The sequence below is a fragment of the Aphelocoma coerulescens genome, chromosome 8, assembly GCF_041296385.1.
Source record: "Aphelocoma coerulescens isolate FSJ_1873_10779 chromosome 8, UR_Acoe_1.0, whole genome shotgun sequence".
In the NCBI taxonomy this organism is placed as follows: Eukaryota; Metazoa; Chordata; class Aves; order Passeriformes; family Corvidae; genus Aphelocoma; species Aphelocoma coerulescens.
In genome coordinates, this window is record NC_091022.1 from 26,818,623 (window position 1) to 26,834,727 (window position 16,105).

The 16,105-nt window shown below is 37.5% G+C and overlaps 1 protein-coding gene across 3 annotated transcripts in view; it reads right to left on the minus strand.

Annotated features, from left to right (window-relative positions):
• Positions 1 to 2,096: 2,096 nt before the first annotated feature.
• FAF1 (Fas associated factor 1) overlaps positions 2,097 to 16,105 on the minus strand; it is a 155,049-nt gene continuing 141,040 nt past the window's right edge. For all 3 annotated transcript variants that reach the window (XM_069023381.1, XM_069023382.1, XM_069023380.1), the window contains one exon: positions 2,097 to 4,649. In XM_069023381.1, the coding sequence (XP_068879482.1) occupies positions 4,566 to 4,649 (84 nt within the window). In that variant the 3' untranslated portion in view covers positions 2,097 to 4,565. The remainder of the gene's footprint in view (positions 4,650 to 16,105) is intronic.

Consider the following 16,105-nt stretch of genomic DNA (forward strand, 5'->3'; position numbering starts at 1 on the left):
ACTTTCAGGGTGATCGGATCTGGAGTGACTCCCAAGAGCTGGATCTAGTGAGCCTTGCCTTCACTGCACACACTCAAGGGACCTTCCATCTGCCTTCCTATTTCCTGAATTCTGGGCTGCCAACTTTGACAAGACTTAAGGAAATTGCAGACAGCAAAATCTTTATAGCATTTAATTCCCTTGATTTTTTTTTTTATGTGGATGTAAAATGCGAAGGTAGTAATAAGGTATTAAAAAAATATTTCAAGGAGCATGGTCTATTTCATCCCACATAAATCAGCAGTGCTGTCAGGGGGAGCAGCCTGGCCTTCCTCTCGTCTTCATTGACTCACCTAGAGACACATCAGGGAGCTGCATCAGCCTCAAAACTGCTCCAGAAAAAAAAAGGTCATTTTTTAACTGGTTTGCCTGGTCCCAGTGCAAGGTGGGGGCACAGATGGCTCTGTGGGCAGAAGCATAGACCTGTATCAGACTAAACTGAGTACAAAACTGCCTGGATCCTGACACGTTTAGTGCTCAATTTGCTATTCCCCACCTGTCATCTGTGGGGAAATAGTTTCAGGTAGAGAACAATGTCTCATGCTGTGTACAGTGTACAGTTATTTCTGCTTTTTTTCATGACCCGTCCAGAAAGAAAAATATAACTAAGGCTACTGCAGTTGCCTTCTCTTTTATACAAACAGATTAATAAAACTAAACTTGGGTGCAGAATCAACATCCAGTCTCCACTCCCAGCTCTTTTGTTCAAAAAGACCAATGGCTGCAATGAACATCCACTGTCAAGGGCTGGATGGCTTATTCCAGGCAAGCACCCAGCTGCCAGGCTAAAGACTGATTTGCACCCTCCCTCTCAAGGACCTTTAAAGGAATCCTGTATTTTGGCAGTCAAACAGCTTTGAGTGTGAGCAGCACACACTTTAAAAGTAGCTGCTGTGGTGGTGTTGAAGCAGACTACGGAATGTCCAACCCAGGGACTCGTCTCTCCTCAGGCCCTCACAATACTGGAGAAACCAAAGTGTGAATTACCACCAGTGAAAACTCCTCCTCGGGAGGAGGTCACCATCACTGTTTCCAAATGGTGGAAGGTCTTGGTGCTTACCTTGGTGCACAGCCTGAGTGCTGAGAGCCCTCAGGAGAAGGACAGCAGAGGAGGAAGCCTTTGCACCAGGGAGGAATGGCACACATAAAGACGTCTCCATCTTTAGCATTTCTGACTGACTGCTCCAAGCAGGTTCTGGTTCTGCCTGGTAGTGACTCTTCACATGTAGAGACACCCACTTACATGCTTTGTGCTTGCTGTGGAAGCTGTTTTAAGGCTCTGAACAATTTCAGGGAGCCTGGACACGAGGCCTGGATAATGAAGTGCTTCAGTCCTGAGAGTCTGGGATATTGTGGTTTGATTTTTTTCCCCACACATGGAAGAGTGAAATCATATAACTTTTTAGTAGAAATATTGCTGCAATTGAAAATTTATTTTAAGTTTCTAATGTCACCGAGTAGTTACAGTTTATGAAAGCCAAAGCCCTCTTCTGCTACATTAAAAAGAATAGACAACCCCCCCCAACATAGCTCCATTAGAAACACCCTCAGCACTCCCACAGAGCTGAAGGGTGCATATGCAGAGAGTACAGAGCAAACACTCATGTTCTGCATGGTCTCTAATAATGATTTCAAACACCACTGTCAACAGGCAGAAAGTTTCTCCCAAAGCCAGAGAGTGCCCCACCTTCACCCCATGAGTAACAGAAGCCGACGCACAGCACGGGATTCCTTTCAGCAACAGTAATTCCTCAAGACTTAAAACTAATGCATTAATCACCTTAATGGTAATCCATTAATGTGAAGAACCTGAAGATCAAAAGGCAGAATCAGGGATGTGCTCCATAGCAATGGTGTTACAGTTTTAGGGTAATACTGAATTACAAAATTCGACTGACTTAGAGGCTTATCCGTGCCAGCAGAGTGTGTGAATACCAGGAGAGCAGAAAATGATGGCACAGAATATTAATATTTCTACACAGGGATTGGTTTGTGTTGATGATGTGATTCAGAAAGGTGACTCGACATGGTTGCTTCTTGAAATCAGGCCCAAAGTATTTAAGGACCAAAATCGTTAACGTTTTATTTAAAGAGCGATACACTTGTTTACGTCGTGGCAGAATGATCCCTGTATTCTGATCTCAAAATCTTTATACCAGAGGGCAGTAATGCCACCACTTTGAACACTTCCAGTTAATTATCACTATAACATTTTGATAATGACAGTGTCTTTTGCAATATGAACAAAATGAGGGAAAAAAATAATAAAAGAGTATAGGGGAAAAAAAAAAGGCCAAACAACCCTGGGAGCACTGATTTCAACGAGTTCAACAAATATTCAAGCCACATTTAATAACTTTATAAAACTAGTATCAAAGTAAAGAATATATAGTCAAAATACAGAAATCAAGTTGAGTGAGAGAAAACAGCCTGATGAGATCAAACAGAAGTTAAACAGAACAGATTAATATAAACAAGTTAGCTGAAAGGTCGCTTTGCTTCGTGTAGCACTATTTCAGCAACTCCTTTCCTCAACAGGCAGCTTAGAAGGAAAAAAAGAGATATGCATCACTTTAAAATCCTGCTGTATGTTTTACTGTGATTGTTTGTAGAAACAGCATCACCCCAATTTGGAACCCAAGTTAATTTCTTATTTAATAAATGCAGTGGATTTTTTTTTTTTTTTGTAAGAAAATGAAAGTTCAGAATGAAGTGTCTGCATTCAGCTTTCCATTACACATATTGTTCTACTGGCTAGGAATTCTTTTATTTGTGAACTGCAAATTATTAGGATTTGCTTACACTTCCAAACCTTTTGTTTGTCATAGATATTTCACTTCTAAAAGTGTCTGGTGTAGCACTCACTAATTACAGAATTATAAAAGGTAGAATAAGGCTTTGCCCACTCAGAAATTCGCATTTTTGGTAAAGGTAACAATATATCAGCATCACTAACATCCTAAGAATAGGCATACATTTAATTTTATATCACCATCCTTCCAAAGAAAAAAAGAAAGATTAAAAGATGTGTGCAACTGGTTTTAGCTTAGTATAAAATTTTCAAATCAGAACTCATTCAGCTGCGATAAACGCTATGAATTACATCTAAACATAGATGGAAAACAATGTGCCAGGCTTTCAAAGAAAAAAGAATTGGTTAGCAGATGATGATCCTGTAGTGCTATTGTGCACTATCCTGAAAGCCCAGAGAGAAAATAAAAAAATTAAAAAGGAAAAAAAAAAGAGGAAAAAGAAAAAAAGAAATAAAAAAGAAAAAAAAAGTCCCCAAACAAACCAGTTTTGATGCAGGTTTGGCATCAACTACACTTTATGGTCTTAGCCTCAGTATGCTCATCCAATAGCTGAGAAATTTAAAGTACCAGATTTTTCCACATCAGATAGCAGGTAGCTGGTGCATACATTTCAGACAAGAGAACTAGGATTTCTTTAATTTGAGATGGGATCAATAATGTATTGTTAAAATGTCCAAAGTGTGCAACAATAAGGCAGATTTCTTATTACACCACCCCTTAAAATACCCATTGTTTGATGAAACAAACAAGGTGCTTTAAACCAGCAGGGTAATAGGAGACAAGCAAGTGCCAGAATGAAGAAAAACTGCTAAAATGGGAACTGCCCTTCCTTTCACAAGGAGAAATAAAGAACTTTTGTATCTGGTATTTGAAAGGTTTTTAACAGCTGATATTCAATATCAGCTGATTCCTGAAGTGTTGGCAAGATACCAGGTTTCTGGTACTGGCCATGTCTAATGTTATTTAAATATTCACATCATGCAATAAGCAGTTTCACACTGCAATGTAATGGAAAATACTTCCTAAACTGAATTGGAACTGAGACCCAAAGCAGAACCAGTAAATAAATATCTCGCATATATGTCAAACTATATTCTCCAAACAAAACCTTACATCTTATCAAAGAAGTCAGAAAGTACTAACAAAAATTATATGCTTTCTACTATAATACTGTTAAATTTCCATGGCTGAGAATGTCCCATTAATTTTTTCTGCCTTTTTAAATTAGTTGACAAAGTAGAAATTCAAACACAGAAATAAAATGCATATATATGAGAGCACTGGCTCAGTGAGATATCAAATATACAGCATTCTAGTGTCAAAAGTACAGGCAGAAATGTCCAAGATTTCTTGGTGAAAAAGGGGCATTTGAGGAGTAAAAATTCTACTTAACAATCACTCACATTTTAACAGTGCATTAATTTTAACAAAAGCTGGATGATAAGTGAGCAACAGAATCATAATGTTCAGTGTTCATAGCAGAACTTTATCCTCTGCTCATTTAAATGAGGTTGGAAACATATACTCATGTATGTGAAACTTTAAGTAGCTATTATTTGTTTTTTTTTGATTTTTCAGGATTCTTGCAAGAGGCAATCTTGTGACATGGAATTGAGCTGGATGTCAGTACAAGGTGGTGCTCAGAGAAGTCTTCCTCTCGATGCTGTGCCTCTGGCTTATCAAAGGATGATTAGTCCTACAATCTTGTTTGATCTATTCTTTTGCCTCTAGGAAAAGGGTTTCTTGAGGATACAGTTTTACCTCCAGTAATGATTTATTTGGATCCAGCTGGGTCACCTGTAAATACATGAACACAAAGATATGTGTAAGTAGACTTTTGAATTGTTTATCTTCACAGTGCAGACTCTCACAGGGAAAATTTTTGAGCCCCTCCATCAGTGAAAACTGAAGTAGTGAGTATTATTTCCCAGGATGCAAATTAAGAAATAGATATTGTGTTTTCTGTTGTTGTTATTGTAAGTATTATTTTGTAATAACAATGAACAGAATAAGGAAAAAACAGAATCCCTGACATTAATTCCAAGAAGGTCTGGTTCTCAACCATAAACTAATGCACGAGTCTGTCAAAGTTAAGAACTTTTGGAAGGATTACTAGAACACGTGAGTTAAGATGAAAAATAAAGCTGTACTCCTAGATAATTATCCCAACATTTCAGTCAAACTGATGGTGCAAGCAGCATAGCCATTCCAACAGGATCTCTCCATTGAAAAGAGAAACTCTATTTTCCTATTCCCTTTCTTGCTCCAAGTCACATGGTGGAACGCCCAGCTTCCACTCACTTCAGTGCTTTCAGACACCTCAACAATCCCAGGCTGGGAGAAAACTGTTTAGTTTTCTATATATTTACTTATATAGACAAATTAATGACAAGTGTCCCAGTGTTACTCAGATGCTTACAAGTTTACAAGCCAATGCCATGACATCCTTCAGAATACTGCAAAGCTTTGCGTAGAAAGATGAACCATTTCCCAAAATATTTCACTTCCATTTTTAGACTTATTTTCCCTGGTAATTCTGTTTTTGTTTATTTTGCTGTGTGAGCACACCAGTTATCAGAAGTCTGCTTGTGAATAACAGCTTCCTAGTCTTATGTCATTGGTATAAATGCAAATGCACGCCAATATACATTTTTTCCAAAGTTAAATTTGTTTCACCTACGAACACAGCATGCCACTGCTTTCTAAAAATGTTTCTTGAAAACATTAAGGATCCAGCACACAAAATGCTATGAATTAATAAGAAATGCTCATGTAATTTTCTTAAAAGCCTAATTTACTAATCCCGTTACCTATTAACAAAAATAGTATTGCTTCTTATTCCCTCCCCCCAACTAAATCAGGCAAACTTGAAATATATTTGCCTTTCTATTGTCTTATTGATTAGGGAAAAGTTATTATTTAAACAAACTTTCAAGGCTTATCACTTCCTAAGACCATCAAAATCCATGTAATTTCCTCTGACTGCAGCAGAATTTTCTTAAAAATGACATACTTTAAAAACCCAAACCAAACCCAAAAACCAAACAGATGCATTATTTTTATTCCTAAAGAACATATTTTCTTAAACTTCATGTTCCATGGAGAGCTACTGCTAAATGTCTGAAGAGAAAAATAATTTACAAAAACCAGACTCAATTTTAGATTCCTATTATCTACAGTCCAATTATGCATTCTTGCACAGATGCTGCTTGAATTATTGAAAGATTATTATCTTCGAAAGCAAACCTGTTATGTAAAAAACAGCCAAAGTAGTGCATTTAAGTTTGTGATTACAGAAGTATGCTAATTAAGTATCTTGTTGCATTTTTTAATGTTTTGGTATTCTGCTACAGTCTCTTACTGAGCAGGGAGTGAGGTAAAGAGGGGTCTGGGCAATTCACAGCATCTGAGGTATTGGGCACCTGAGAGAAGCAATTTTCCTTCTTTTCAGTACAAGTCTGTATTAATTTAGACATCTTTATTTTCAAATCATGCAACCATTTTGTTGGGGGTTTTTTGTTTGCCTTTTTTTTTGCCAGAAAAGGCAGGAAAGTCACAAGAAGTCTCTTTTCCACTTAGAAAAAAAAATAAAATCTCAGAAGAATGCCTAGGCACTGAACACAACCTTCCAGGCTGTAACCATATGGAAACCTATTATTCACTTGAGTGTTAATCTAAGGTCTGCAAACTTCAAGGGCCTTAAATAACAACAACACATGATGCTCCTTCCTCAGTGAGAAGGGTCCTAGGAGCCTTGTGGAGTACCTGCAGCACAAGGACTGTGCAGCTTTTCACCATAATTTCAGTGTGCTGCTTAATTCACTGAGGGACAGCAGAGTTTGCAAATGTTTACACCATTACCCAATTAACTAACAATATGGCTCCTACATCTGTCAACAAACAAAGCTGTTGTTGCTTTGTTTTAGCTCCTTGGCATTTTCTGTTCATATGGGTCGCCATTGTACTTAATTATCACACCACAACCCTTCTGCAGCTTCTACTTTGTTATTTGTGGCTTGTAAATATGTTGTTTACTACAAAGAATAGAAGCCTTATTAGTGAACACACCTCCTAACAAAAGAAATGGTTTCTCTTGTAAATAAATGAAATATAAGACCTAAGATGCATTCTAACTTACAGTATTTTAAAACAGAATTAGAAACCAAAGAATGATCTATAGCAGAGATCAAAGGAGAGCTGTAGCCTGCAAAGGTGTGTTTAATGTAGTGCTCTACTGCATCTCATTCACTTACATTTATATGCATTATTTCATAATGAAGAGTATAAAATGCCTTTAAATGCATATCTGTGTGCCTTGTTTCATTACCATTAGTATAAATTCTGGAGCCCACTTCAGTGCTGACACCCCTTGGCTCTGATGCCATTGCATGATGCTCTTTCCAAAGCAGCCCTGCACATTATGTAAGCTACACTGTCCCAAACCCCTACACCTTTATTATTTGCAGATTTATTCAATGTTGTTAGCATGTACACAGAAAATCATTGAAGTACGCTTATATATTGAATCTGATTTCATCTGTTCCACCTATGTGGTGGAATGAACCCTTTCTTTATTAAGGTTGCAAAATTCACCTTCAGCATTAGTTAAAAGCCTTAACAAATGCTAAAGGCACATTTTTGTCTGTATCTTCAAGTCCTGCAATAACTGACTTTCTACCAGTCATAAGCACACACTCTAGGAGTCACCTCACACATCACACTGTGATACCAGCTGAATGTATTTCGCAAATCTTCTGTGGGTTTGCTAATGCCAAATACTTTATATGATAATGAAACATGAACTAAAACCCCTTAAAAAGAGACTGTAAGGCATTCCAAACTTAGCTGGTGAGGACAGTGGCTGAGGAGGGACTAAGTGTCCAGAAGCTGAGAGTATAACACAAGTGACAGCAAAATTACTGACATTCAAGCTCACAGAACCCTGTAAAATAACATGCAGGTGCTTTCAGGGCTGTCCCAAAGCCCTGAACACAGAGAGTGCGCCAGGAGATTTTATCTTCAGGCAAATGACTTTCTGTGCAAACTTCAACACTCCCCCCTCTCAAGGAAGACTCCTTTGAGCAACAGGATCAGAGGTGCTACAGGACTTTATTTCTGCCAGTCTTAGATCTTGCCATTGAGCTGCTTTCACCGAAATAGGTTTAAAATGATAAACAATACTTTTCTTCCTATTATGGATTCAGTTTTATGGGACCTTAGGTTTTGGTGCACTGCAGCTACAGCTTCATCTTTTAGGAACTTTGTTACACAACCAATGTCAGTTTGGTGCCAGAGAGGTTATCATTTAAGTAAGTATTTGTTTAAGTGAATTCTGTGGTGATTATTCCACCTAAGCACTAGCTAGCTGAAGTACTTCTGTGGCACTTAGAAGTTCAAATCATTTAAGACTCTGCAAGGCACAAGGTAGTAATGTTAACTCTTACACTCCTCCTGTAAGAATGTAGTAGCTGCTTACACTTTATTCTGAATAAAGTAATTGGGTTTTTAGAGAAACCAAAAATGAAAACTGATACTAGTTTAAAGAACATTTTAATACATTTTTATAGCAAAGTCTTTTACCTCCTAGAATAACTTTTGAGTTATTTCTGTCTTCACCTTTGCTGACCTATCTGTTCTATTACACACTCACATCCTGAGCAGCTGTACTTTTACTTACAAGGTGTGGTTCCTTACCCTCCCTAACTCTGCAGGGAAAAGATAAATACAAAAAAAAAAAGGCTTAATGCCCAGCAAGGTAATTTAAAAATAAAGAATCAAATACACAATTATCATGACACTTACACAAGCAGTAAATATCACACCCTTCACCTTTCTCTCCACCCTAGGACAAGGATCTGATTCCAGAGTAGCACAGCCTCTATACCACTTACACACGCATGAATACATTTAATGAATCTAACGGACAAAGAGTTCTTTTACTCTCTTTCCTAATCCTCCTAAAGTATAAATGCAATAGAAATTACTTAAAGGCACACCTGGTAAAGTACCAGATCTGTTTAAAAAACTATATTTTCAGAGTGACACACAAACAAATACAGTGAATCCTTTCTACCCATTGAAATATCTCTGGGTTACACAGATAATACGCTCAACTTGAGCAACAAACAAAAGTAGGGTTACTTTATAGAAAAATATGCAATTAGATCGGGCTTAGTTGAATAAACTTGGAGATAATTTACATCTGAATTGAAGAAAGCCGTCACAAACAAGGAAAAATATGTCATAGTAAAAGACTTGTAGCCTCGATCCAAATACAAAGCTTTAATCCAATACATCACACTCCTGTCTTACTCCTCTGAAGAGGTTTTCTCAAAACATATTTTAGATTAAGCATACTTAAAAATACATTTACTAAGCAAAGTAACAGCTGTTGATAAAACAGAAAATTGTGATGCTGTATCCTCTATTTTGAGCATGCTTCCCATTTTTCCCTTGGAAAGTCGTGCAGTGCTCCGAGATGCCACCAACCTTCACATAGACTAAGTTTTCATTGCCTTAACATCATTTATATTAAAAAAAAATTTGCTGCATAGATTTTAATCAGTGAAGGCTTATTGATCTCTCTTGCCCTACTTGACTTACTTGACAGGAAATTAAGAGAGCAACTGTGTTCTCCTGTATTTTCTAAAACACTGAACGCAACGACAGGGTGGTGCAAATAACAAGGATAAGCCCAAACCCAGTGCTGCTGTATTTGTAGAGTGGCACTTGGACTATCTTTTAAAAAGTTCTAAATGAAAATCTGATTTTTCAACTGGAATAAATACCTCATATTAGCAAAACAAAGCTTAAAAACCCCACAAAACTGAATCTTTTTTTTTGGTCAAGACTAAATAAAGCCCCAATGTTAATGATGTTTTTAAAAACACCAGACTTTTACCCAAATCCTATGGCTTTTTAACAGTGAGTAATAAAAGAAATACATAACTGTAGTTTATCTACTTTCCAACAAAAGGCCTTAGGAAGGACTGTATACACCTGGGTAGCTCTGAGGCAGTTCTGTGCCTCTTTTTAGCCAAGGATCAGAAATTTTGTTTAACGATCGGTTCTTGCCCAAAATACAGCCAAAATACAGCCAAAATACATCCAGTTACCAACATCACTGAGTATTTGTTTTATGTTTCTTTCCAAGAACTAATCTCACTTAAAAAAAATCACTACCAAGAGGCTGCATCTCCCTCTAGCCTTTCAAACAGCTCATTTTCAACGACAAAATAACCAACCCACTCTTTCATTTTGGCAGAAGTGCAAACACAAAAGTATTTCAATTAAGAAAAGCCTCTGAATAATGTGACTTTTATTGTTATGGTGGTGATGGTGCTGAAGTATTACACAAGTTGCCTTGAGAGCAAAAAGATGAAGTTGGAGTCAGTCAGAGGAGTCACTGCAGGTCCTGACCTGGACAATTATGATCCCACAGTGGCAACAACTCTGAGACAGGAGGACTTCAGGCTTCGAGGAAGAGGAAGGTGTAAAGCTCTCCTCAGATTTTCTGCTCTCCTCCCTTCCTTCTTTCTGGTTTGATATATTTGATCTATTTAGGAATTCTTTGTGTGGTTTCTTGGAAAAAGAGAAGCCAAAAGAGTACCTTGGACCTTGTCTTTTCCTGACAAAGGACCTGCAGGAAGAGAAGCTCCACTACCTGCTCTCTCACACTATTTACCTTCATTTTTCTTGTTGAGCAGAGAAAGTTTAAGCACTGGCATTTACAGATGAGAGCTTTTGTATGTTAAGCATCCTTTCTGCTGTGCCAGGGAGCAAAACAGTCCATTTCTTGTGGGCACTGCTGCCTGTGTGCTTATAGTGAACTAACAATTATTCACGTATTTAATTATTTGAAATTGTGCTAGCTTCACAGAAAAAAGGTGACATTCCCAGAAATACTACAAATTTCACTCTGGCAATCGATGAAGAGCTGACAGGAAGCAAACAGCCACATTGTCTGGGAGTCTGAAAACACATAAATACATTTAGTGCTCCAAATGAACTCTAAGAACTTTGCTTTGCATACATCCTGTGTATGGGGAATGGATGGGAACACAGTCACTCACAGGAGAACAACCCAGGATTGGATTCATGTGCACTTAATTATAATTGCATGAAAAAACAATCCAAAAGGATTTTTATCATGAGTTCAAAGGATTAAGATGTTCAGATACCACAATGATATCTACAGTATAACATTGTGATTGGTAGATAGGTAAATGGAATAAAGAGAGTGCCTAGGACTGCTTTGGTGATTTAGTCTGATGCATTACTTATGCAATTACCAAAACAGCAGGAGATCATTAAATTTTCTGGTAACCAGACACAGCAGTCTTAGTATCATACAATTACAAAGGCTCTCTATTGGTATTTTATCATTTCATTTTCTTCCTACAAGGGTCAAAAAAAGTCCACAAAATGGATATTAAGCATGAATTCTGGAGAAAAAGTATAAAATATCTCAGGCCCAGTTTATGCTGGATAATGTCAAATGCAAGAGCAAAGCTCTACAGCTTAACTAAGGCATCTTCCTGTGAACAATGACGCGCCTCCCCTGAAATAAATGTTTTGTAAAATGGGGCAGTGCTGAATAAAAGAGCACTTTGGGTGCGAGGGATGTGCACTGAAGGGCTGTTGGGTGGAATACATTAATCCCATGGTTGGCATTAGTCACTGGGCTAACTAATGAGGATGATTCACCAGAGAGCTCACGCTCCGCATTGAGCATTCAGCGCTGGGTGAATGCTTGCTTACCCTAGTGAGCCCCAAGTAAAAGAGCTCATCTGAAATGCACACCTATTTCCTGAAACTGGTTAAACATTCCTTGTATTCAAATAGAGTTGCTGTGAGAGATCAGAAACTATATTGATCTACAGAATGTAATTCTACTTCTTTTCTTACATCTGTGAGATGAGACCTCCTTTCAGGGACTTGATACACGAAGGGCTTTAATCTTTCTCTTTGGATCAGTTACTTATGTAAAGACACTGGGTCTGAAAGAAACACATCAAGTCTGTCTTTCTTGGAAGAACATTGTGAAAAATCTTCCTGTAATATTTACAGAATTTTTTACTACCTACATGGAAATTATATTTCCAGACAAGTAAACATCACGTTTCAAGAAGCAAAATATACTCAATGTTCTCTCAAGTGCTGTCACTGACTTCACCAGAGCAAGAATGTTACCTACTCCCTTCAGTAGGTGCTTACCAAAAGACTGTGATACTGTTCTTTGTGATCAACAAACTTGTTAAAACAGGAAAATCTGGGAGCTACAAATGCTTCAGTGTCCTTTCATCTTGCACTTGAGGTTAATCGTTCTAGTCCCTCCACTGTTACAAGTCATCAGGAAGAACAGTCAGAAACCTGGTTTCAAAAAGAGGCATGGGAATATGCCAGTCTGGAATGGCCAATTTGCTTAGGCAACTTCTTCATGTCTTAACTAAACCAAACCTAACTGCTTGAATAAATAAAATAACAACATATCCTGAAAGGAGAGAAAAGACAAGGGCAGATAGTATTGACTTAAGGAAAGCTGTAAATGATAGGAGGAGGGACATCTACCTTTGTAGGTGGCTGTGGCCTTGTGTAAACTAGATCAGAGTAAACACATGACACCACTGACCTGAAAAATTTAAATTATGTGAATTAAAAGAGATGACTACTACTTTGTGTAGTAGGAAAGATGAATATCAATAACCGAAATGACTGGAAAAATTACAGGTATCACATGTAATTTTCAAAATTTTTTTTAACCTATCAGGAAAATATTTCATTCATCTGAAATCCTCCTCTGCTACAAAACAGATATTCAAACTACTTTCCTGATTTACAGAAAATTATTAAAAGTACTATAGGGTATAGTCATGACACTGCAAAATCCTTTATCACAATAACATCTTTCTTCCATTTTTCTGTCAAGATCAGGATTGGAGGAAGAATGTTAAGAGACAAAGATGGTCCAGGACATTTAACTGTTTCATGAACTATTTAGAGAGTTTAAACACGACCTAAGGAGTTTAAAACAAAGTTATCTGAAGGAAGTAGTTTGCATGGGGTGAAATTCAGAACAATCCTTACAAAGAACACCTGCCAGAACTGTCAAACTACCTGGCATAGCAATATAGGGATTGTGCTCAAAAATTACCTTTCTCAGAACATCAGAGGATAATTCCCTGCTCAGAGGTCTCTGTACCAAGTGCTGCAGCTAAACTTACTATCCTGGAAGTACAGGATATATAGGATATATTCTTTTCACAACTGTAAGCATCAAAGAGGATTAATCCTGCCAAAGCACAGGAATGAAAAATCACATTTGAGTTTGGAGGAATACTTTACTCTATACTCCCATATAAAACTACAAATTGCCTGGCCCTAAATTTACTGAAATCCTGATCATATCTTATTTAAATTGACATGCAATTTGAGTTAAATTTATTTTCTGCCCTTTCAAGGGAGACAGATTTTTTGTTTCTGTTTATTTAAACTGCTGTTGAAATTGGTTAATTAAAAGGATTTAAAAAATCTTAATACTCTAAACAGAGCAAACTGGTTCTGAATTATTAAGCAACATTTTAGATGCATTTAAATAACCTTAAGTGACTTAACTGCCACCTGATCCTAAGCTGTGGCTCAGAAAAATAAAATGTGAAATACTGTAGAAGTCTTGGCTTACCAAGGCTTCCAGATACAGTAAATAAAGAGCTTAAGTCTCTAATACCGTGTCTGCAGAAGGCATCCTCTCAAATACATAACTAATGCTCCACCTCAAGGAGAAACCAGCAGCAGAAATTATAGGCTGCAATTTTGATTTTTCATGAGAAATTAATAAATTCAGTATTGGAGAAAACATGCCTGGCCCCCCCTTTCCAAGAGACACCATAAAACATTCACAAACATATTAACCCTAGTAGGGTGGCTGAAGCTCAGTTTGGGTAAATTTCTGCACATTCCTTTTATAGTTTCAGCTAGACCTGGTCCACTTCAGCTTCTTGCCCACCCTGTAACAAGTTAAGGGTTTTAGGAAGACTTGTGCATATCACCAGCACTGAAGTAAGTGAAGAACTGATCATCCAGAGGTCTCCAAGGCACTGGAAGAAGGAGGATCTTGCAGCTGTGAGATCAAGAGGACTACCAAAATCAGAGTCTGGGAAGGCTTTTAAGAGAAAGGGACTTAAATACTGAGCTAGAAGGTTGACTGAGCACACTAATATACATAGGGTAAGCTCTTTTTATTAATAGTTCAATGTGATTTCTGGAAGAAATGGAACTATAACTGTGAAATCAGCACACACATTTAACAGCACACACATTTGCTCCCATGAAGCCTTTGCAGGTGTATTTAAGAATAATGCCAAGAAATACAACACAGCTTTTCACTCCCAAAGATGTGCTTGCCAATCTTTTCAGAGTCTGAGGCACAGGCTGCCCCAAGCTCACATTTGTGATACACACTGGTGGTACAAGATGTGGTGCTGAGGTGCTGAGAGAGGAGCTGGTTAATATCTAATTTCAGCACTGGTAGAAAGAACAACACAGTGAGTGACAAAGACCCAATAACAAGTCACTGCATGTGCTTAGCTGCTTTGGAATGTCACTGATGCTTTAAAATCTACAAGTAGTGTCTGGAAAAGGTTAATCTATGTATTTACTCATGTGTAGAAGTTTGTATTTACAGTAGGGTTATGATACCAACTTTAAGTTAGCTAAGGATATCTGTGTAAGCAACTGGAACATAGCACTAAGAACTAATGAATTTTTATTTACCAAAGATGTAAAAATACTTCAACAACACTGTATCAGGACTGATGCCTTTGAGAAGCAGGTAAAAATGCTCTAACAAGTTTATCACAAGAAAATGTTGATTTGGTTGAAGATAATCCCCTTGTTTTGATAAGACAGAAACATTTTTGGGGGTGTGTATGTTATTGTAAAGCAGATTAGGATAGAAAAAACCTGCAAACTAACTTTAGAAGGCATGTTTTCATCTTACTGCAGCAAAACTCCAGCAAAGTAATTCTGATACTTTCAAACATATTTTTTCAAAAATGTTATTTATAGCTTAAATACAGACATTTTAAATGCTCTTGTTTTCTGGAGCACAAGCATTTCAAGTGCTCTGTCCTTGTGGCACAGATTCCAATTCATGTTTGTAACATATCATACAGCAGAAGGGTCTTGATAACTTACAGTGTATTTTTAAGAGACTACAGACCCCAAAGCTCAAGGCAATGAATATATACTTTGACTGTATTTCCAAGCCATTCAACAATGACTTATTTTTATGTTTTTTAATCTCTCTATGGAATTGCACACTTCCAACTTCCCAAACCTGGGGAACATGACAAATGTCATTTACAGTTCTCAGTGGTTAGCAAACCCCTGGGGAATATTTTTTGTCTGTTGTAGCTCTGGTGGTCACAATGGCAACGGGATTCATACATGGCTGAGTCAATCAGCATGAATCATTTATGTGACTCCTCATACACGGTATTATTAGGTTGGAATCATAGAAAAAAGATGACAGGGTCTTTGCTTCCCACACAACAGACCAACAGCTCCAGACCCTGCCATTAAATTCTCCTTTCTTTGCCTCAGCCTTTTCTCCCTGCCAGTTTCACAAATGTGCTGACAATACCAGCCTGTTCTAATTTAGTGGTATTTTTTTCTTTTCTACTCCTTTTTAAATCTGTTCTTATGTGATTCACCTGATACATTTCTGCACTTTTTACAGAGGATTAACATTCATAATGATGATGATGTGATTAAGTACAGAAACAGGCAGTGTAAAATGAAAAAAAATGTAAAATATTAAGAGTAATATACCTGTAGAGTTTTTATATTAAATATGTATTACATAAGAAATAAGTTACAGGTAGGGAGGCATGACTTGCAAAATATTTAAAACACACAAACCCATTGTTTAGCCTGCAAAACACCATTTTTCTTCTGTCAAGTAAACTGAACAAATCCTGGAATCACAGGTGACTTCTAGTCCTTGGTTCCACTGGAAGTGATACTGCATGCTTAAGGAGTGAAGTTAATTAGCGATTAATGAGATTCCTTAAACGCAGCTTTTCAGTCTGACTGATTAGGATTCCCAATACAGGACAAGGTGGAGGAAGAGCTGCAAGCACTGCAATCCTGTTCACAGTTATGCCAAAAATGGGTCAGAAATCACATCCACTCACAAGGTTGTCTTCTTGCTAAGGATGAGTTTCTTCTCCTTTGGAGTACTTACAAATAAG